At 39.7% G+C, this 25102-nt stretch overlaps 1 protein-coding gene across 1 annotated transcript in view; it reads right to left on the bottom strand.

Moving 5' to 3' along the window:
• LOC105915976 (reticulon-4 receptor-like 1) overlaps positions 1–23926 on the bottom strand; it is a 138738-nt gene extending 114812 nt beyond the window's left edge. The window contains exon 1 of the mRNA XM_012850269.3: positions 23235–23926. Coding sequence (XP_012705723.2) covers positions 23235–23247 — 13 coding nt within the window. The 5' untranslated portion in view covers positions 23248–23926. The remainder of the gene's footprint in view (positions 1–23234) is intronic.
• Between the last annotated feature and the right edge of the window lie 1176 nt (positions 23927–25102).

Genomic DNA, 25102 nt, shown 5'->3' with positions numbered 1-25102 from the left:
AAAGTAACTTTTACATTGCCATGGATGTCGAACAACAATAAGTAATTTAAATGGTGCCCATTTTAAACAGCTTTAAATGGACCAGCCTGTTCTCTTCTGAAAAAAATAGTTTTATGGTCAGATTAATAAAAAAAAAAAAAAAAAGATTGAACATCTGGCTATAATGGCAATATATTATTTTTCACTGACAATGTCAGATACTTGGATGAAAGCTCACTGTGCCTGCTGCAAGCATGATTGTGGGAATATTGTGCTATGGGGATGTTTTGCTTTTACAGACCCTGCAAGATGGAATACCGAAGAACGCCATCTCCGAACTGTTCGACTACACCTTCAATCAACAACTAGATGTTTCGAACTTGGACACAACAGGGTGTTCTAAGAGCACAAGGAAACTTCCACGTTTAAAACAGGGGGCTGATCCACATATTTTAAACGTCCAGGGTATTTTGTTTTTCTCTCTATGTGTCCTCATGCCCAGACTCAAAGAGCAATTGGAATTGCTTTGAATAATTTACATTTTTCAGAAAACCCCTGAAGCAATACAATGTTTTTTTGTTTTTTTAAACAAACCCTGTGCTCATTTTTCAACTAAACTCCATGCAACTCAGCAGACAGAAAGGCAGCAATGCACTAACAATGTTTAGTTTAAACGAAAGATCAGGAGTGATTTATTCTCATCCTCACTTTAACATTTAACTTAAGACCTAAACTCAGACCTCCAGGCAGGGCAGGTGATGAAAATCTGTCAGATGTAACTGGCTGTTATATATAGGATTATGCTTTTTGTGTGGTTGCATACTCCTCTTGCCATTACAAGACTGATTGCAGCTGTATTGATTTAACCAGCAGAGAAATCGACCCGAAAGATGTTTGACTTCATCCTTTCCTCCCACCCAGTCCATCTCTTTCACCCAGCGCCCTCCGTGCTTTTCATCATTCTTCAGAGCGGGCCATTTTTCCTTCACCTCAAACTGTCTATTTCCTGTTTTTACAAATCGCTTCTCCTCGAGTTATCAGCCTCACTGCCGTCGCCCCTTCCTTCAAGGGCTCACCTTTTTTACCCTGTTTTCATCCGTCTGAACATTTCCTCTACTTCTTTGTTTTCATCAAACATCCTGTGCTCAAATTCCTCACCATCATCTTCGCCTCAACCACTTACCCACTGGTCCTCCACAGTTTTCTGCACTTTATACCTATTTCTTCTCTCACTTTCAACAAACGCCCTCTGTTTTTTTACATTTTGTTCCCTCATCACCCCCCCCCCCTCGCCCTTCCCAGCCAGCCCCATCCTTTCTTCCTTCTTTCTTGATTAAGTGATGGTTGGGCAGGCACAGCTGGTGTAGCTGGGCAGGCAGCCCGTTTTCAGGACAGCTGTTTGGCTGTGTCGTTGCCAGATCCTCACTGGGGCAGTGGCACTGTGTGCCAACAACAAGATAGGTCACGAAAGGTTCTGGTGGAAAAGTTTATCATTACATAGGTGTTGTTTATTCTAGGCTGATATAAAGTTAGAAAATATAGGCATCTATGCAAGGTATAAAACTTCCCTCCTGTGAAGACTGAATATTGCTGCCGATCTTTCTCAGCCAGAGCTTTGGCTTGCATCACTTCACGTCTCACACTGAGTGGGCGCGCTGACATTAACTATTTGGCTAGAGAGGCCAACTGTGACATTGCATCTGGAGAAAAGGTCTGGCCCACAGTGGTTCATGTTGGGGTCACACGTTCCGCTTGAAAGGTTGGACTGAGTCGAGCGTGAAGAGAAAAGAACGGAGGTTTGAACCTTTCTAACAGCAGCAGTTAAAGCGAGTCTGAACGGTGCCCTCCCAACTCCGTGAAGAGCTTCATGAACTCTGCTAAGCTTCAATATTCTTGGCATGAGTTTTTCCAGCTTCTCTGCTCACTTGCCCATCATTACTTTTAGGTCATGTTGACAGCTTAAGGAGATTAAGACAGTATTAGTTAAGGGGGAGGAGCAGAAGGGGTGAGAGAATGTCCTCATTCGGCCCACAACTGTCTGTGTTGTCGTCAGACTCTACATGGTCCAGGATCCTGTGTCCACTGACAAGCTACCCATATGTTTTATTGGCCCTATCACATTGTCATCTACGATCACAAGTACTCTGAGTTGTATGCTTTGTTAATCGTGAGCAGAATTATTTAAAACCAAAAATGCTAAGAAGTAAAAACAGTTAAGTAGCACATGATCTACTTGCTGACCAAGTACAAAAACAGAAATACCACTTCTATTACTAATCATGCTAAGCAATTATGAAAATATTGAATGTGATTATAGTAAAAAGTTAAAGTTATAATAATATTTAGCCATTTTTTAATTTGGATGACCAGATACGAACAAAGAAATTGTATATGGTTTCAAGCTAAATATCCAAGTTTCCTAACAGGTCATTTATGTATACTGCTTGCTTGAGAGCCATTGTTTTTAACAGAGGTAGAAAATGGTGGAATCAACCTAGAAACAAATATAAATGAAATACCAGACTCACCGGTTGTGCTTTGAATAACAAATTACTTGTTTTTTGTTTATTTTTAGAAGTGATTTTAAAATACTTATCTTAAAGATTTTAATGATCTGGCCCCATTTCATAAGTTTCTGAGTCGCACACTTAATATATATTTCTAGCACCTCTATACTGCCTTTTTTTTTTGGTTAGTGTGACAAAAGTAATGGTGGGATAGGGAACTCTTACTCAGTAAAAAAAAAAAAGTGAAAAATGACAAGAATGTGGAACAACAAACCTTTGTAACATTTCATGTTTTTACACTGCATGGAGGAGCAGTTTGAGACAGTGGTTGATGCAATCATAAATAATCCATAAACACCTCCATTACAGTGGGTAGCAGCACCCCAAACATGCCCATCCCCACCCTAAAAAAGAAAAAAAAAAAAACAGCTCCATCAGCAATGGCCACACCATGTTGGCAGTTTTATTTAAAGCTCACTGTATCAAATGTTGTCTCTCTCAGCACCTACTGTGGCTGTGAGTGATGATCACCCTCTAATAAGATCTCCATAATTCAAGAGGAAATGTAGTTTACAACTGTAAACATGCCACAAAGGAGGCATTTCATTCAAGGACGCACTCCGCCATTGGAATGATTACGGACACATAAACAAGGCGCGCTGCATGAGAGAGGAAATCACACTGGATTATTTAAACCGGAGCCTTCAATGCGTCATATACAAGTCAGTTCTGAATTTGCAAACCGTACAGTGAACATTGGCTGACTCAGTGTAGTAGTATAAACTGAGTCAAGTAAAGTATTGCCTCCTCAAACGTTAAATTTATTTTTTTCTATCAACAGACGTGTTACCTTGCTTTATGCCTTGTTAAGGCACTGTGTACCATACGAGATTGATTTGCTCGAATATTAATGTGGGCACATATTTACAATGCCAGCTCTTTCAAGTTCTCCTATAATCATTTGTTCCATCGTGTTCCTCTCTCATCCTAATATCACTTTTACAATATTCCCAGCTGAACATTTGATTGTTATGTAAGACTAAATCTGCCCCCCTCCCCCTCCCGCACACACACACACATAAACTTCTGAATGCAAACACACGTACACCATGCCTCAGCGTTATAATGAGGCTCAAACCGAAGACACAAACGAGCTGTGGCAGCAAACAAACAACGCATTCTCACACGTCTTGCGTCGTCCTTCACATCTATCAATCTTTACTTCCTCTTGTCACTCTGAAGCACACGTCAAACAAAGACTTTCTAATTCAAGCCTCTTCATGCGTCAGTCTGTTGATTTTAGCTTACGTCCACACAGGCTGTCTGATAGGAAGTCTTTTTTCATAAATAATTTGGTATCTGCACAACAACTTATGGGGATCAACTTGATTGAAGGTAAAGGAAGGTTTGGGTAAAAGTATCCGCGTGTGAGTTATGAGAGTCATGAAGTCCAAACTGCGGATCAAGTCCCGCAAAATCTAAGCATCCTTGAGCAACTGAATTAGAAAACTCATTTTATTAAATTAACAAATTAACAGTGACGTTTTTTAACCAGCAGTTCCTAACTGTGAGAAGAAAATAAGTAAATAAGCAACAAAAAGACCATTACCATTTGGGTAATGGTCTTTTTGCCTCTTCAACATATCTGACCTTTGCAGATTTAGATGATTTGTTGCATCATGGGATTCTCCGTGTGGATAAGGGGCGACAGTGGCGCAGGAGCCAGCAGTTTTCTCTCTAACCGTTGGGTTGACTCAATGTAGTGTAAAGCACCTTGGGGTTTTGGGGTGAAGGGCTATACAAGTGCAGGCCATTTACCATTTACTGGTGGCCACCAGGGGGACAATTCCTCCCAGCTTTGACATTAATTTAAAGAATTTTTTTTGTAAAATCTGAAATCTGGTTACCTGATTATAATAAAAGTTGTCTATCAGCTGGGGGTTTTCTTATTAATCTGTTATCTGTCATATTTCTTCAGCTGGGATTAGATGAACAACCACTTGAAACTAAATTCGATATAAAATCTTTAGAGAAATAATGAACGATAAAATACATTTTACACGGAATTAGGAAGGAATTAACGTTTTTGTACACATAAGGGTCCTGTGAATTGTCTGTGGAATTGGACAATTTTCCAACCTAATGGGCCATGACAGGTGACCATCCGGCGAGGAGCAAATAATCCATTCGTCTTTGAGTCAGAGAGCACATCACACAGCACACATATCAGTGTGAATGTTGTAACTGAGTAACGAAGATGCATACATAGCTAATTATAGGATCTGCGAGTTCTGTAAAAATTAAGTTGGAGGAAACAGAGATGAACAAAGCCATTTAGAGGAAACTTTTTTCTACATCATGTAAAGAAATGATGAGAAATGTCTGCAGTTCATTCAGGTTATGAGAGAGCAAGAGTTTCAGCAGATAACAGTAAGGCAGATGAGTTGTTCCGGTTTATACTTTTGTGCTTTCAACCTCTATCAGGAACATGCTGGATTTGGAAATATTGGCAGCTATTTGGAAATGTTACAGTTAAGGTAAAGGTCGACCACATTCTTAAAGGAAAACTTGTAGTTGATTGCTGACTGCACTATTTACTAATAAAAGATGCTAAAGACGGGTTAGTAAAGTTCAAACTCCACAATCCTTTTGCCTTTTTTAACATAAGTAAAGAAAGGTGAGAAACAAATATTTAGACTTTTGTTCTTAAGTTAGAGAAGCACAGGATAAAACGAAGCTTAAAAATAAAAATGAGTTGGAGAGGGAAGAAAATTTAGCACCGTTTAGACGGACGTAGTTGCGTTTCCTTACATGTATTAACAAGACAGCACTGAAACCCCACCATAACTGTGACTGTAAGTACCAGTCAGAAGCAGATGGGCTCGTTAATGCAGCGATGTAGTTACGTAAGACCAGCTAGAGCTGCTGCTGCTTCTTTCCTTCACTGCAGTACAGAGAGAGACCAAAAAAAAAAACGTGGAGAAAATGAGCATCTGAGTAAATGAACATGTGCAAGTTTCAGCCAGTGTGTTGTGCGTGTGTGTCTATGTTGGAACACAGCGGGACAGATGGGGATTGATGTTGTAAATCAGGAGGAATTGACTTGTTGTCCAGGGTTTGATGAACTCGTCTCCCTCTTTAACCCATCTCCCTCAATCCCTTTCATGCTGGGGCAGCAGCCAATGCACTAACGTAACACTCAGCTGCATACAGAAGTCTGAGAAAATGAGACACGAGAAGAGTGGATAGTCGAACAGGACATAGGAACAGAGAGAAAAAAGAAAGATTTAAAGCCGTTTCTCTTCTTGCATGTTTATTCATTTATATGTTTGTTTGTTTTTTTATTTTTTTTTATGTTTGTTTCTAGTTTCTTAAAAAGTGTGAAGTGTACTAAAGTCACTAATATTTTGTACAGTCCGATTCAAATTTATTAAAAGTTTTCTAGTCTGTAGATTCTCATAATCAATCCCGACAACAACATGAATAGATGCATTTTACATCAAACAGGTCCAGACAGAAAAATTTGCAGAAATAATCTGCCATGAAATTCAAATGACATCTATGTCATGAAATTCAAACCATGAAATTCAAATGACATCTATAACATTAACAGTTGCTTTGTCAAAATACAATATAGAGCTGTTTATGTTAACCCACTGACACGTTTTGTTAATCTCAGAACATGTAAATGTCCTGGATCTTGGGAAAAAAAGCATCAATCACTCCAGTATTCAAATCAGAAGGTCAGGAATCTAAGTCTAATTATTGCCCAATCTTGATTTTACCAATTTTAGCTAAAGTCATTGAAAAATTGGAAGCAGCACAGTTGATGGGCCATTTAAAATCCAGACGGCTCCTCCACCCACAGCAGTTTGGGTTCAGACCAGGTTATTCTACAGAAATAGCTAATTGCTGTTTAATTTTAAATTTAATGAAGTCCCTGTACAGGGATAATGTGATGGGAGCTGTATTTATCAACATTAAAAAGGCTTTTGATATAGTTAACCATGATTTGCTTTTGTCTAAAATTACATGTTTTAATTTTTCATTTAAGTCAGTAAGCTGGTTTGCATTTTACCTCCAGGCTAGAACTTAGTGAGTCAAAGTAGGCCAAGACATATCTGAGGGTTTTGACCATGAAAAAAGGGATCCTGCCAGGCTCAATATTTGGCTCATAAACTCCAAGCAACACGTTTTGTTTTAGCTCTCAAGGTGCGTTAACATTGAGCGCAATGGCGCCACAATGTTCCCACTTTTGTCTCAGTGGTAAAAATTGGTTGAGTCACACAATTCAGGCTGACCGCAGACCACCACTATCAGCTTTTCTTCTATGTTGAATGAAACACCACGTCACAGTCGCATTGCGTTCCTGATCGGTTTTCACGACATGAGAAGACACAAAAGTTCAGATTTTTCAACTCCAGCAACTGTCGCTTTGCATCCATTGCAGGTGTCGTGTCGCTCTGGGTTTGTCTTAATCGGCAAAATCGCGTTTTGCGTTGCTAGAACTGCCTCTGTGGCCTCGCTTAGCGTCGCTTTGCGTCGCATCGCTGCTCTGTTGCACCCGTGCACAGGGATAGCATGCAAATCTGTTGCTCGGGCCGCCACATTCGCGTTCCGTGTGAACGCACCTTTAGAGCAGCCAGTTGTTAAGGTTTTAAAGATATATCCAACTCATTCAGGACATAATAAAGGGCATTATTAAAACATTTTTCCGTTGCCACCGCCATCTTAACTGTTATGGTCATAGAAAAGAGCTGCTGCATAATGGGTAAAGAGTGGCGCATCGTAACAACCCACCTTCTGCGCTGTTATTGGTCCACTAAGCTTTAGACCGCAGAGTCTGAGCCTGTCCAGACTGTCAAGCTGTGTATTGAATACACATGGCTTAAGTCAGTCTGGCTGGCCAGGCTATCTTTATATAATTGTTCAATAAAAACTATAGATAAAAAGCCAATCCGGAATCATCACTGTTTGATGTATTTATCTGGTTATTTTAATGCTGTTATTGTTATTCATTATTTAATGGTTAATTTGTCTGTTAAAAGTCCTTTTTGCGAATTAGCCATTGGCTACAAACCATGCGATTCATGTATCAGATTGCCTCTGTAATAATCAGCTTTGTTTCTATGTATCCATCCATGTCAAATAAATTATTTATTGATTGATTGATTATTTTACCATTAATGTTATTATGCTGCTTTCTGTACAGTGTCCTGGAGTGCTCTGAAAGGTGCTATTAAATAAAATGAATTATTATTATTTTTACATTACAGACTTAGAATGTAATTAGATTTTAAATTTGCTCATGATCATAACGTCATTGATGAGTTTAGCTTGTGATTTTTGAGGGCGAGGTCACCATAGTGTGACAGCACACTAATAGGAAGTGTATATAAAAAATAACTAACTCTTTACTTATTTCAGCATCTAATATGATTGTTTTCAAAATTGTATGTATTGCGATAAATCTTTGGAACCAGAATGGAATATAAATAACCCTTATTGTCCTTCATTTGAAAAACATTCAGGAAAACTAGGGCTGGAATAGAATGTGGTGAAACAGGCTGCCTGTGCCGGAACGAGATATGTCTTTAAAACGAGCAATGAACACTTTAAATGCTTTTCAGAATAATAGCTCTGCTCTTTTTCAAGAAAGGAAAGACATAGTTTTACATGCGGTGTATGGTCATAAAAAGGGCAAACAAAATCCACACCACCAGGAATATTAGCTCTTCAAGTAATGATCTGTAAAACGTCTTAAACGCCTTGTTGCAGTAGAATAATCTTGCACTAACACATTTAGCGATCACAAAATGAAGCGTTTGACCATAATGACCACTGTTACATTTTGAGAGGAAAGGAGAAACCTTCCAAGCCTGGAATGTTTGTAGAGCAATAATCAACATGATAAAAATATCAGAACATTGACAAGCAAGTCAGGATAAATCTGAAGTGTTTTCAAGAATATCGCTTTGGAGTTGGGTAATCCAGTTTCTATAACTTGTCTAAAGAGTTTAGGTTTTGAATTAAAAATTATCAATTAAGTCTAGATCCTTTAAAAAAAAAGTCTTTTAATCACATGCTGAACAGGAATCCTCATATCAAATACCACAACATAATTAGCGAGCTACGGTGTAAGGCCATGTTTTATGTGCTGAAACTGCATTTCGCACAGTTTGTACCTCCCACAGAAGAAGCATCATCTTGGGTGGAGAACCATATCCCTCACATTAAAAACCTGCAACTATTGCTCCTTTAGCCAAATACTTGTACCAATTTGCACATCCATCTGGAAGGCATTCGATTTTGCAATACTGTAAGTTTTTTCTTATGCTTTAAACAAAAGAGTGCACCTAAAATTCTTTGCAACATAGTGGGAGAGTAAAACTGCTGCATCACAGTCCAGTTTTCTACGCAGGCATAATAAACAGCTTTCCCCCTTTAGCTTTAACTTTTTTTTATTCTGCATTTACAAGTTCTGTTTCCATGGCAATGCCCAGCATCCTTAATTTATTATGTTTGCATGTTTCTTTATGTACAGGACATGAGGATTATCAACTATCCTTATCAAGAATAATACCTGGAGCCATAGCCGTTGGCAAAAACCCAAACAAGCATGAAAAAAGCCCGTCACAGGGCATGTGAGAGCTGCATATCAGAACTGGCATGTTAAGAGGAAAAAGAAATGATAAAGAAAATAGAGGAAGACGGAAAGGAGGGGAGGGGGTTAGTGGGAGACGTGCAGCAAGCCCACGCTGCTGTGAGCTGTGGACCCCAAACGCCTTATCGGAAACCAAAACAGCTATCAATTATTCAACAGGTACATTGCGAACCAGCGTCTCCCCACAGAGGAGAAGATGAGGGAGAAGAGGAAGTTTGAGGGAGAAGACAACATATATCGTCTATAAGGAGTTGGACACACATGTTTGAAAGTGTTGTGCTTTTAAAAACCTTTTCAGAAACTCCCAATTTTTCTATTTGTCTTCCTTTAACTTTTTCTACTAATATCTAAAACAAACCTGCGAAATCTGATGTATTGACAAGGCCAGTTAAATGGCCAATTATAATGATTCTCACCTGATTCGCTCCAATTGATGAGCAAAAGGTCAAATAGTGAAAAATCTAAGGTTATTTTCCTCTTCATGTAATGTATCCAAATTAAGAACTTAACACCATTTACAGCCTATAAACACACCAACCAACAGCCTTTGCTTTGATGCACCTCGCTGAGTTAATAATAATCAGATACATTTAAGGAAAATGTAAGCTATCACATAAATAAAAACAGTCTTAACTGATTTTCTCTTGGACTGAAACACTACCTCTATCAAAGTTTTGCTTGATATTCTATTTTTCTCTTTTATAGTCCCTATAGAAAAATTGCTATTGGCCCGATTGTTGCATCTCTAGTACTGACACATTTGAGCAGTTTATAAAGGTTTTGCATGCATGTACTGTAAGTTTGCAAGATTCTTTTGAAAAGAAAAGGTGCTGAACACAGATTTGGATTTGTGAAATCTTAATTCATCTTTTTATTCCCTTTTAAAAAATCTATTAACATTCACAAAGTCCCAACAGCTGCACCTTTCCACAACCTGCTATTCAGAGAGCACAAGATGTGGGTAGGTGTATTTTTTAACTTTAAACGGAGCCAAGCAGCATTCAGCTCCTAAGGCTAAGCTCAGCCAGTGTTTCTCTGTACTTGAAACACAGATATAAAATTTAGATCCATCCTCTCATGTCACTTTTAGATGAAAATGTCCAAAAAAAAATGTCTGAGCCTCATTCACTTTAATCATAGGATGAGGATGCTGCTGCAAGCGACTGCTTCATCCAACCATCTTCTGCCTGTGGTGACAAGAAAATACCAAAGTTCCTGAGTTGGAGCGGCAGAGATTGAAGCACACACCCACATTATCAGCTCCCATCAGCCCCGCCACCATCACCTGCCACTGGCTCTCTCTCTCTCTCTTTCCACAGAGTGCAGTGCTCCTCCCCCAGGTGAAGTCTGTCTCTGAATAATCACTCATTTCCTTTCTGCGACTGTTCCCTGTCTCTGACTTTTTCTTTGCCCTTTTTTTTCAGCATCTCTGCAACAGCATCTGCTTTGGCTTAAAGTGCAGCTCCTCTCTGGTACAGTTGCTCTGACATTTACCCCAACGGTCCCCGAGGCTCACACACACAAATACACACTATGTTCTGGCAACAGTGTGCGATCAAACCATTTTGTATTGCTTTCATCGAGGAACCATTGACGTGAATGCGGACACACCCTCACGCTCGCTCACACACATACACACACACACACACCACTTCCTCTAAATGCACAAACTGCCCCAGCTGTTGCTAAGTGAACCTGCAATCAGAGGCGTTCACCTGATTACCGATGGGAGAGATGTTTCCTTTGATTGGACACTTTATTCACACAGGACTTTCCTGCTGGCTTCACCGCCACCGCCTCAAGTGTACTGAAATTAGTGAACCATATTTCCAAAAAAACAACGACTAGTAAATAAAATTGAAAAAACCCGCAACCGCTTCACTGCAGAAGCAATTTGCCAAGTATTAGATTTTGAGTTACAGGAGAAATAGAGTATGTTGTTTTCAACAGCTCCTTTTTCCTTTGTGTAGTGTAACACAAATATAATTTATTTTCTTTGTTAGACGTGATGGAACACGCACAAACGCAGTTCGACTCACCGATTTAGCTGACCTCATCATATTATCATGTAAACAGTGGTCCGTATGACTACCTGGATACAAATCCTGTCCATCTGACTCAACGCTCATATGCACTTTTTCATTTAGTTGCAAGAAAGAGTTCTAAAGTATGTATGAGTTTTTTTTTTTAAATGTGCTAACTCCTGTCTAAATGAGACTACCTGCATAAAGGTTTATTATTATTATTATTATTATTATTATTATTATTATTATTATTATTATTATTATTATTATTTAGACAATAGTCAATGATATGTCTGTTTTCAGGCTTTAATCTGTTAATTTGATCTAGGTTTAGACTGAGTGAATCTTAGGTTTAAAACCGCTTTAAGTTTAGACTTAAAATTACAAATTTGCATGGTTCACAAAGAAGGTCAGAAATGGAAAAATGTCCGAAATCATAAACCAAAATTCAAGGACTCTGACGTCTATAGTGTTCTAAACTAATTTCATCCTTTTTGAAGTTGTGATATTGAAGCAATGTGCAGAAAATAATCTGTATTTTTAAGTTGTGGATGAAGAGTTTAGAGAATAACCCTTGATCCATATCTTCTAAGCAAACTAGCATCAACTATTTCATCATGTTGTACAAACTTAAGAGTATTGCCAGAACACCTGACACAGAGGTCTTTATTGCCTTTTGCTCTTTAAATCTCTCTGCTGATCAGGGAAGCTGCCAGACCATAGCCAGAAGCCGCACAAATAAGTCGGAGGCAATAAACTTAAAGAGTAAATGCAACACGGATGCTTTCTAAGCCTTTTTGTTAACTTAAATTGTTTCCATTTTTCGAATCACATATCTGCAATTTTTTTCATTGGCATTGCTCCCCTACCTGCAGTGGAAACATCCTTGGTGGAGTGGTGGAAGCTAATGGCTAGTCAGAGTTAAACTGTGTTTTAGATGACTGTAGCAATTTAAAATAACTCAAACTGAAAATGTTAATTTCAGCCCCAAAACTGCGAATCGTCAATGAAATTTCCCTGGTTGAGTCTTCTGGCTTTAACAATCCAGCATATACAAAAATGGGAATTGACTAATTGTGCAGCATGCAATTAGTCTCACAGCAAATTAAGAGATATCTGTGAAGAAAAAATAATTATTGAACAGCTCAAATCAATTAGCAATTTAGAATCAAACCATGAAACCAAAAAGAAAAAAAAATCTGCATCAAGTAAACATGTAAGATGTAAACTGAAGAATGTTTAACTGTTAAATAGCTTCCACATCAAATAAGATACTGAGACTGAGCAAATGTAGGTTGTCAATACATAGATAAACAGCTTTTACGTATATTCAAGCTTCACATAGGCTCAAATAAAAAGAATTGACACCAGTGTTTCTCTAATCTTCATAATGCATAGTGTGTCCAATGAGCAATGTCCCAATTGTGTCAAACCCAATCAAGCTTTGGCTCACTTCAAGTTGAATCATGAAGTTTTGACCGCTGCAGTTTTTTTAATACTATAATGACACAATCTAATCCACATGACGGACTACAGAAAATATAAATATATATTTCACGTAAAAAAAAGAACTTCAGATTTGAATTTTATTAAAAACGAAGTTGTTACACAGCTTTTGTGCATACAAGTAATAAAGCACCCAAGGACTATTAGAAAATGACATTTCAAGCTCTGTACAACATAGTTTATAGCCCTTTCTGCTTGCTTATTTAGCATCAAAACAGTTTCTGCTCATTAATTTTCTTCCACGCCATGTTTGTGCGAGATCACCGGTTTAGCAGCTCGGAGCTGCAACACGTAACTCGCAGTAATTAATTTTCAAAAGTGTTGGATCACTTGTACATGCAAAACAGAAAACTGTTTTGAAACTAAATGAATTTATATATATATATATATATATTTTTTTATATATATATATATATGTATATATATATATATATATATATATATATATATATATATATATATATATATATATATATATAAAACAAAACAGGATTGCGAAGGCAAAGCATCCTGAGCTGGGGACACAGAAGACAGAACGACTCTGTGAGTAACCTTGAAATGAAGCAGGATGAGCGGCTGCAAAGGTCATTGATATGCACAGCTGACACACAGAGTGCTCGCTGTGTGTGTGCTGATGCGTTACATCCTTCCCCCCAATGCGACTTGTGTTAGATATAATTGATTATCATCTGGATTCCATGTCACTTATCAAATTCTGCATGATTCGGCCGTCTAATATGATATTTCTAAAGATTTGTATGCTACCAAAGCACCATATTTTCTATATTATGTCCTGATTTTTTAAAATCTGTCCACAGCCTCGAGATGTTGGTACTGCAGAAGCAAATTTGGATCAATCTCAGCACTCAATTACTCCACCATTTGGTGTTTTATGACCCGCATAAACACTCTGTCACAAATCCATATGTTATTATCATCCAGCGGGGCGATCACAGACGCTGGTAAACACACTCAGGGCGACGCAAAAAAGCAACAGCAGCTTGTTTGAGTCTGGATTTGACAATGGCCTGCAGGCAAAATGTATGCGTGCCAATACAGCTGTCAGCACTGAGGGGAGGAGTAAGGAAGTGACATTTGTCTTTTGTCACATTGCAATCACATGCACTGGTGTCTATGTAGCAACGTGATGTAAAAACATACAATTAAAGTGATCCTGTTATCTAAATGCTATCTCTATGCTTTAATTAGGAGAACCTTCTCATCCACTTATGGTGGAGCACTTTATAACACTGCTGAAAAGTCTTATGTTCAGATGATTCGTTTTTCACGTTTGGGTCAAAAGAAAGTCACTTGCCCTCAGGCTAATATATATTGATATTGATCCCTGGATTTCAGCAGAGGACTGCAGTTCCCAACAGATTATCATGTTTTAAAGTAATCTTATGATCAAATACTGCACATTTTAGAGAATGTAGAATTACAAGGACAAAAAATGTCATGGGATCACTCAAAAGTTGTGAGAAAAGGAACAAAAGAGGAATGTCCTTTTTTTCAATTTATTCAGGATCTATGTGCTCCCCAGAGATCTGATAATGGAGTGGACTATAACAAGCCTTGACATACAGGTGCTGATAAGCCATCATTTTATATTTCTTTGTCACCACATGAGAACTGCCCACTATGGTCACTGAGTCAGTGTGTCCAATATATCGATGGGTCTGAAATGTTTCCAGTTTTATGCAGAAAAGACATTGCTTTTGGTTCTGAAAATGCAAGATTAGAAATTAGCAATCAATTAGACTCTACGGGGCTAAAAAGCCAAGAACTTGCAAGAAACCTTGGTGCTGTTATGGACTCAACGTAAAGTACTGCTATATCATAATTAATCATAAAAAATATTTTTGTCAAAACAGGACACAGAAAACCTAGTATGTTTTGATTTTTGGCAGATTATAATATGGTATATAATGCTGAGTTACTTTACAAATCACTCAATCAGGCAGCAAGAGCAGATCAAATGGTGCTGCTAGAATCCTGACCAGGAAAATGAACAATATGACACACGTCTGTTAGTAAAAGCATTGCATTTAAAATCCCTTTATGGTCTACAAAAGGGACCATAAACAAACTAACTAACTTATAGAGTTACCGATAAGATATAAACCATGTAGAGCCCCCAGGTCACCATGGTATGGCAAGGCAATGCAATTTTATTTGTGCAGCACATTTTAGCACCAAGACAATTCAAAATGCTTTACATGATGAAACATAGGAAACAGAACGCATAAAATGCACAATAAAGGAAAGGCACAATAAAGGAAAGGAAAGAAAAAATGGACTACAGGATGAAATTAATGTTCCAGTTAACAGTTTAAATAGAACAATCAAAGGCAACTCTGAACAAATGTCACGGTTCTGGACTATCTACTGTCTGCAGATAGTCTGCCACACCTCGCATGCTACGATGTAATCAGTTCCATGCACCTCACCTGTTAGTCTGCCTCTCAGCTCTGCTGCTATGACGCTCATTCCTCACACTTGTTGACTGGTCTTTATACGCTCACTGCAGAGTGCCGGACAGCACCAGATAATTGAAAGCTTCCAGCGAGTAGCTGTCCAGCATTTGTTTTCACGCCTACCTGCCTGCCTGCCTTGTTTTTATGAATTTCCCTAACTTGCCTTGCCTTGTCGGACATCAATCAAACTTCTGATTTCTGGACCACGACCTGGATTAGTACCACAGCTAACGAACTTTGCCTTGCCCCTGGTTTTCCTTGCCCCAGCTTGTCTCTACCCTATCGTGCACGACCCAAGCCTGTCACTCGGACTCCGATCAAGTCTCCGCCGTCCGGCCTGATGCCATCTCAGCATTTAAAACTAGCACACCTCAGATACTAGCTGCAGCCAGTTCTGACTGTCACCAGGTTTCTGGTTTTTATCAGACCTCTAAAATGCTATTCCATGTCTGGTTGAGTTTTAAGGTCTCCTGTCTGGTTCTTGACAACAAATGGGATTTTAACTTTGATTTAAAAAAAACTTAGGGTTTCAGCATCATCAGTTTTCTGGGGTGTTGTTACAGATTAGTGGAGCATAAAAACTGCAAGCTGTTCCTCCATGCGTGACTCTGATTCTGGGGATGTGGAGCAGACTTGAACCAGAGGACCTGAGCGGTCCGGAAGGTAAATATGACAGCAAATCTTGAATATATTTTGGTGCTCAGCCGGTGATCTAGAAACTAACAGAAGTATTTTAAAGTCTATTGTCTGCGATACAGTGAGCCATCTTGAGCACTTCAGAACAGGGGTGCTGTGCTCTACTTCATTAGGTTTGGCATGGCAGCATCCTGGATCAGCTGCAGCTTTCTGATTGACTTTTAGGCGGACCTGTGAAGACACCATTGCAGTAATCAGGTCTGAGTCTATCACTATGCTATCACTATGGATTTCGGGCCTGATCATTAGTTTCTGTCTGTAATAACTGGAGCTGTGTGCTGACTCTTGATCGCTCCTCCTTTGCTATGAAAATAGTCACTTTTGTTTAGTTTTCAGCTAAAGAAAATGATGACTTATGCATGTATTGATTTGTCCTATACATCTACTTTATGCTTGCATGGGTTATTAATTATATTAGTTATATGGGTTATAATCTGAGCTAGTGGGAGCACGTAAATATTAAATAGGAGGGGCTCCATCAGAGACCTCCTCACTTAGTGTTCCTTGGACAATAACTAAATAATAGGGGGCAGTGTTTAGAGTTTATGCTCCTCAGCTTTGGGACCAATTGGATAAAAACATGTTTGTTACTGCTTTACCTTAAAGGTTTTAATCAATTTATTTAAATATGTTTTTTATTGCTATTTTTACATGTTTAAATTTCCCTCTTAACGTTTCCCTCATGTTTTGTGATGCTTAAATGTTACTATCCTTCTTTTAAATTATTTTTTTTGTGTTGTTGTATTTCACTTCTGTTCATTTAGTGTCTTCCATACCACTTCTGTGCAAATAAATTTGCCTTGCATTGCCTTTTATAACCGACATTAAAAGTCACCTCCGTCTTCTTTTTTCATTCAGGGATTCAGCCATCAAATCCTCGCATGCTGTTTATAGTTTCTGTCCACATGGGTGGCATGGATTAGAAAACTAAACACAAATAATGTGGAAGACACATGACACACAGATAATCCATGAAATGGACAGCATAAATGGATCAACATTTGTACACCTCTGAGCCACTGCCTTCACTGAAAGGCAAAAAAGTGATAAACACGGATGAAGATTCAGTATGACATTAACTTCCCAAGGATACCATTATCTTTGTTGTCAGTTCATACAAATATTCGTAAATCAGCTCAGTCACATCGGCAAAAAATTTATCTGGCAATGATTAAATTTATATATATATATATATATATATATATATATATATATATATATATATATATATATATATATATATATATATATATATCCGTCCGTCCGTCCGTTGTCTTCCGCTTATCCGGGGTCGGGTCGCGGGGGCAGCAGCTTCAGTAGGGAGGCCCAGACGTCCCTCTCCCCAGCCACTTGGGCCAGCTCCTCAGGAGGAATCCCAAGGCGTTCCCAGGCCAGCCGGGAGACATAGTCCCTCCAGCGTGTCCTGGGTCTTCCCCTGGGCCTCCTCCCGGTGGGACGTGCCTGGAACACCTCTCCAGGGAGGCGTCCAGGAGGCATCCTGACCAGATGCCCGAGCCACCTCAACTGGCTCCTCTCGACGTGGAGGAGCAGCGGCTCTACTCTGAGTCCTCCCCGGATGACTGAGCTCCTCACCCTATCTCTAAGGGAGAGCCCAGACACACTACGGAGAAAACTCATTTCAGCCGCTTGTATCCGGGATCTCGTTCTTTCGGTCACGACCCAAAGCTCATGACCATAGATGAGGGTAGGAACGTAGATCGACCGGTAAATCGAGAGCTTCGCCTTTTGGCTCAGCTCTCTCTTCACCACAACGGATCGGTACAGCTATATATATATATATATATATATATATATATATATATATATATATATATATATATATATATATATATATAAAAATATACATATATTCATATATTTTATATATATTTATATTAATATATTTTATTTATTTTTTTTATTAATTCATTTATTAATTTATTTTCTCTAGATCCATTGGCAAATAATGCACTCTGGACATTTACAAAGTGTGCATAATTGAGGCAAACACATGGCTGTCAATCAGATTAACCATATAGCACCCTAACATGTGGTGCGATCGCCTGGACCTAAATTGAAGTCAATCAGCAATGTTTTCAAAGTGCTTTTGTTTGTTACTCTGCCCACCCATGCAACAATACATGTTTCTGAAGTACACCATGAAAATCGTTCTGCTTTTAATGCTGTCCACGTGTGAGCTCTGCAGGAAAAAAACATCCCAAATGTGTCAAAATAGCAATGTAGCCCCACTCATTTATTTATCGCACAGGTATTATTACTGCTTTCTCAGTAAAACTTGTCTACATACGTTAACCAGTATTTTTAAGTGTTTTGGGGGTATTTCTGCAATGGAAGGCAACAATTGAAATCAGCAGCAAATTTCACAGGCTTTTTAGTTTTCTCCAACTGTTACCAAGTTTTCTCCAAATAGGTATCGGGCTCAGAAGTAAAAACATTTATTTTTGTAAAACATAAAATGAGTAAACCTGTGCAGATCAGTTTAGATCTAGAATTGAATACATTGTTTTTACAAATGTCTAAGTCTATATCTTACTGTGCCTTAAGGTTTGGCAAATACAGATGAAACACGTTACATAATAACGGGTGTTCCTATTCGTTCAACAACTTTGAATGCAAAAAGTGTATGTAAAAAAAAAAAAGTACACACTGTTACAACAGGAATAACAAAGTGTAGGGAGCAGGCAGGAGTTGCCAGTTAAGTGCACTTGACTGACAGATCATCAGTAAGCGTGAGTGCCTCGTTAAAAGCAGAAGTTTTGCCAGTTTGTGGCGAGGCCATGTTGAGGTGAATAAACACATTGCCCTAGGAGGGAACATATCAGTAATAGATCTTATGGAAGTGAGTGTTGCTGCCCATCAATCTCGAGAATGTTTAAAGGACATTTTTAAACAATTTGGAGTCTGTCACTCTGCGGCAAAAATGATTTTTCACAAGCGAAAAGCACACAAGAACATTCAAGTCAGACTCAGTCCTCGTGAGCACACCCCATTCCCCCGCCAAAACATAAATGTTTAGGGAACACGCTGCCTGAAGATCTTCGCCAGGAACCTGCATAGATTAACCCCATTCTGGATGACTTTTAACGTCATAGTTAAAAAGCCTTAATCCAGTGTGAAAAAGGCGTTAAATAGTTGTGGTGGAGGAGTGAGGATTTCAGTGGTTATTTCAGCTGCACGATAATGACAGCTTGCAGTGACTGAGTCAACGTTTAACTCCTCTGTAGAACAAAGCGCATTTGTTCGACAGCAGGTACCTGTCCAAATTAAGTGATGCCATGAAGTGATACCAAAAACAGCCACAAATCCACTCTTAAATAAACAGAAAAAACAATGTTAACTCCTAGAGAATGTGAAATGTAAAGGTGAAAAGCTGTCCAAATGACGATACACACTGATGTTAACTGACTTGACTTCACACGTCTTTCTTTCAGCTAACTTTAGACCCCACTTATGGTCTAAAAATATAGATAGATAGATAGATAGATAGATAGATAGATAGATAGATAGATAGATAGATAGATAGATAGATAGATAGATAGATAGATAGATAGATAGATAGATAGATAGATAGATAGATAGATAGATAGATAGATAGATAGATAGATAGATAGATAGATAGATAGAGCTCTTCTTTGGACGAAACGTCGGCCATATTTTTGTTCAAACGCTGTCTCCATGTTTGTATGACAGCTAAAACAACATTAATGGAAAGAAAACAGCATTGTTGGAAGATGAAGACAATTTAAAGTAACAGAAAATGATCCCGCTCCAAACAAGCCGGGAAACAAGGCTTCAGGAGCCACCCGAACCAGCCAAGTTAGTGGCCAATCAGCCTGCCAGACCTCTCTTTGCTCTGAGTGATGCTGGCAGCCAGAGCTGGCCAAGCACAGAAATGGAGATAGAAAATGAGAGACAGACAAGAAGAGAATGATGTAGGGAGTTTTCATTACACAAAAAACACTTATCCTCCTTCTCTTCACTCTCTGGATCTTGTTTAATCTCGGCACAGAGAGATGCTGCAGGTAAAAGTGACAGATATAGATAACTGTATTTCAGGCTGACTGCGCAATTACTCTGGATTTTATTATTGTGACTGGCAGCAACATATTTGTGGGAGGAGATACAAAGCAATGCATCAGCTCTTCACAAGCGCCTGATTTAACTGTGGGTGGAGGTGGGTGGGTGCTACCTATGTGAAATTACAGGAAGATTAAAACCGAAGGTTGTGGCCCTAAAGCACGACGGGCTCTAGCCTGTCTTTCCGGCTTTCACAAACGCACAATGACAGGACAAATCGGCTCCCTGTCAAGACGATTGGGTCCCAGTCTTAATGAGGAGGCCGCTCTGCTTGTGGCTTGGCTTGAGCCAAACAAGCAGGCCAAAGATCATGACGTGCCGAGATGCATGCGTATTGTTCCCCTGCTCTGACGTGACAAATGACAGACTTCCAACATTTCTTACAAAGAATGTTTTTCTCTTCAGGATTGAACAGTGATCCTATGTAATCATCACAAACCATGTCTCTGACAGGCTGCCTTTCACCACACACCCAAAGTAATTGATTTTATTTTTTTTTTCTTTTACAGGGGGTGATGGGGGCAGGGAGCTTGACTGGCGGATGAATCAGCACTCCACACCGCAAACTGTAGAATGTATGTGTGCTAATCAGGGTTTTCACAGTATGCCCACATCTAATTCCACTTTTATGTGCGACATATGCATTAGTGTGTCTGAACTGCCCTGCCCTATGTTACACAAGGCTTAAAACACCACAACAGGACGGGTGTTAGCGTGTTACCGTGTATGTGTGTGTGTGTGTGTGTGTGTGTGTGTGTGTGTGTGTGTGTGTGTGTGTGTGTGTGTCTACTTCGAGCTTCATGCCTTCAAAAATAAACGGAGCGTTGTTTTGCACGGAAAACCAGTGTGTCAGTTTGAACATTTTTTGAAATGGTTGTTTGCTTGTGCACATTGCATCATCAAAGAGGCGTTGTATGGCGACGCGCCTGTTGCGTCCAAGCCAGCACATCGAGCTGACTCGTTTACATATCTCTCCATCAGCTACTATCGGGGAACTGCTTTGGGTTTGCTTTTCTCTTCGGATGTAGGAAAATAGAGGGAAGATAATACTACTACCCTATTAATACTATCACTACTACTCTACTACGTAAGAGTGTTGTATGTTGTAAATTGCCATTTTAATAATAAGGCATTCCAGATAAACATAACAAAATAAAAAATATCTACACTATATATATATATATATATATATATATATATATGTGTGTGTGTGTGTGTGTGTGTGCGAGTGCGAGTATAAAAAGTAGCTTCATTGTTAAGGCTATTAGTCAGGCACGTCCTAAGTCTACATTAAACACTCCCATGAGAAAAATGTGACTGCTATATGAACTGACCCTTAAAATACAAAGTTAATTTCCACTTGTCAGTGACTGACTTTTTATCTCTGCGTTTTGTGTTAACAAACACTGGCCATATTTCACTCACTGCCAAGAAGAACATTTGTCACGATGAGTGTTGGTGGCCAAGGCCAAATAAAGCTTTTAAGGAATACCAGCGTTAAAAACTAAATAGCATGCTCCTTGTATTAATCATCCGACTGATTTTCAAAAACCCATAAAAACTCCAATTCCAGCCGGTTGGTGGAATGGGCTTTGCCATTTTATACTTTTACTGTTTTGGTCATTTTGTACCCAACAAAGAAGCATTTGGTACCAACCATGCATCAATTCATACTGATCACATAGTATTTTATATTATGCTCTTATTTATTTATTTATCAAAGTGAGCTCTAAATTCCTTCAGCACCCCCTTCCTAAGCAGATCTTAACTATCTTTTGAGAGACATATAAGACTGAATCCCATTTATAGCCTTTAACGCTATATTTCTAAAGGCTGCGCCATCCCACTTGTTGACGTGAAGCAGGGGGAGTTCTTGTGCAATTTATTATTGGTTCCCCAAAGAATATTTTTAGGGGCCCCCACAATTACCAATATATGCAGATGACCAATTATCCAAATTGAGGGATGATATCATTCAGTGACTTGTAGGACAGCCAATAGCTACTTCTTCAATGCTTCCTTTTACGTTCTGCTATTTTAAGAAACTTAATTTGTGATTCCTAATTACCCATGCTCTTACGAAAGAAAAATTAGAAGAAAAAAGAGAAAATTGTGCACTTAAATCGTTTTCACCCAATACATTACTGGTATCCGGAGCATGAACAATATCATGGTTCTCATATTGTTTGCCCTCCACCAGTTCTTTTCAGTGTTGCTAATGGATGCAGTGAAATTTTTTATGTTAAATTCCCAACACATTAAGCAGCCCTATTGTCAGGTGTGTCAAAATGCATTATTATTTAGTTTATTAATATTAAATATACATGGTTGCCCCCCCCCCCTTTTTTTTTTTTTTTTTTTTTTTTTTTTTTTTTTTTTTTACTATATTACGCTCTGGGTCTAACCCAAGCTTGGACTAGCCTGGGTGTGTGGGGGGACCTTAGAATTTGGATTCTGTCGGATATTAGTGAATGGAGCCAAATGAGTAGGTCTCGGGGGGTGGGGGGAGAGCCATTTTTCTCCGCACTGTCACAGAGACTCCAGCTTTGTACTGTGACACCGCGGAGAGGCAAGGTCGTGTGGGGAAACTTGATATCTGTTCTAGCCAAAAAAGCCACCACGTGTCACGGTAAACAGCTTGTTTCATGTCTTTCTCGCTCCGGTTTATAATCTCTCATGGCCCTCGGACCCGCCGCTGGGGGAGAGCCGCTGTCTCCCGACACTCACTGCAGACACGAGTCCAAAATATCCCAGTGCTGGTAGGCTCAGCCCCTCCTTCTGTCACGCTAATTTATCCACACTCACACACACACACATACACGAGCCTCCACCAAAAGTAGTCCACAACCCTTTTAAAAACTTCCCCCACAGAACGCTTAATGCTGAACTTTCTCTTCTTTCTCACGCGCTCTCTTGATCCCCCTCGCGCTCTCCAGCACGCACAGGAGCGCGCGCTTGCAGGAGCGAACCAGCGGCGGCCCCTCGTGCGGGCAAGTCTGAACAAACTGCAGTGCGGCAGCGGTTCGCTATTTTAAGAATAATTTTTACATGAAGTGAATAAATATTTAATCTCCTCTCCAGACCGAGGCTGCCTGAGCGGATAAAGGGGCAGCGGGCGGCTAAGTTTCAGAGACAAGAGTCAAGACGCATCAGCCTCTCTCGGCTGAGCCCATAATAAAACAAAAAATAAACAACATACATTTCAACTAACTCATGGCACGCGCTCGCAACCAGAAACGGCCGAGCCTTTACAAGCGAGAAGAAGAAATGGTCTCCCACTTACCTCGCCTGAACATTTTGGCAGCGGCTGTTAGGACCGTCTATTGAAGTAGCATCCTTCAGCAGATTGTTTTGATCTCCTTTGACCGCTCGCAGGCAGGCTGTACTCTTGTACCCTCGGTGGCTGGCTTTTAGCAGGTGGATGCGATTTGGTTGTGGTAGAAAAATAAGGAGAAGAAGAGGAGGAGAAGAACCGAGGCTCGGTTGATGGAATTCAATTTGTCAAAAAAAATAATAATTAGGACAAACGCTCACACAGAAGAAAAAAGATCCTTTACAGATTTTAGGAGTAAACGTGGGAAGGAGAGAAAGAGAGAGAGAAAAAAACACCTGCTCCCGTCCCAACACTCTCTCTAATCATATTTCAACTCATCGCCATCTGGTGTTTATGAATTACTAAAACACACTTTGACTTTATTTGGAGCTCGGAGTTAAAAGGCTGCTGTCCGGGATAGATTTAAAAGAGAATATCCCCTCCTCCAAAGGAAAGAAAAAACGTGAAGAAAGTTCTTTTTATGCGTTCATCATCCTCGTCCTCTCGCTGGGGTATTCAGCTGCAGGTCTGGAAGAGTCCACAGTGTGTGCTGCGTGAGTCAGTGCCGTCTACTGTCTCTGTTACTGGAGAGCTCCGAGGCTTCAGCCCCCTCCCCTCCCGCTGCGAGATGTGGCTGAGCATCTCTCTCCTCTTCCCGCTGTCTCTAAATCCAAAAAGCCTCTGCTTTACAGGAATGACCGGGAAGAAGCGTGTATGGTCATGGTGGAATTACAGGAACGGTTTCTGAGACTGACATCCTGCGTTTTTGTTTCTACTGCGCCTATTTCTTCACTTTAATGTCCAGGGACAGCAGAAATTACAGTACTTGTTCGTGTGTCTTTCTCTCATTTCTCCAATCTTAAACAATTTAAGGAAATAAAACCATTGGAAATGGTTTAGAATACAATTATGTGGCCCATGGAGGCAACATTTTGTCTGATAAAAAACATAGATGGAAAGTTCTGTAATTGTTAAAGTATGAAACGTCTTCAACAATTACCAACCCGAGAGCAGTATCTTCCTAAAAACAGTAGATACAGCTCTCGGGTTTAGTTGTGGACTTTGATTGGACCATTCTAATTCCTGAAGACAGCCTCTGACAGGTTTTCTTCTAGGATGCTTTTACCGATCATCTTGCCATCAACTCTGACCAACTCCACTATCCTCAGCGCAGCATGATAATGCCACCACCATGTTTCACTGTAGGGATGCCCATTCAAGGTGATTTGCAGTCTTGGTTCTCTCCCACATGGTTTTGGAAGTAACAGAAAAAAATAGAAAGTTGAGTATTGGTCTTATTTAATGAGAGCACCTCCTTCCAGTTGTTTTCTGTGTCCCCTTGTCCACCATATGGTGGCTTGTGGCGAACTTCAAACAGGATCTTCTGATGGCGTTCTTCCAACAATGCGCTTTCTACCTTACCTAACTCTCGCCAGATGGATGTCGCTCCGCCTAGCTTCACTCACATCCATCTGGGACATCTCCCATAGAGAGTGATTTCTTCAACCAATTTTATTGTCCAGCCAATCAGGACGCAGGGCTGGAGTTTCATAGATGTGACGTAGTGGAGAAGTGACCGTGACGTGAGACTGTTTTGATTCAGACAACAATGGCGGCTCGCATCGAGGAAGCAAGCGTTAACATTGATGCTGCTATTTCTTCCGTGTTGTCCAATCTACCTAATATTGTTTCATTAAAAGAACATCAGAGAACGGCTCTGAAGGCTTTTGTTGGTGGAAACGATGTTTTCGCCCTTCTCCCGACCGGATTTGGCAAGTTTTGTTTTCCGGGGCGCGCCCGTGGCGGAGCGGTTAGCGCAAACCATGTTAGTAGGCCTT

This window comes from Fundulus heteroclitus, chromosome 11, assembly GCF_011125445.2.
Source record: "Fundulus heteroclitus isolate FHET01 chromosome 11, MU-UCD_Fhet_4.1, whole genome shotgun sequence".
Taxonomy (NCBI): domain Eukaryota; kingdom Metazoa; phylum Chordata; class Actinopteri; order Cyprinodontiformes; family Fundulidae; genus Fundulus; species Fundulus heteroclitus.
Note: the sequence above shows the minus strand (reverse complement) of the source record. Positions and strands in the feature narration are given on the sequence as shown.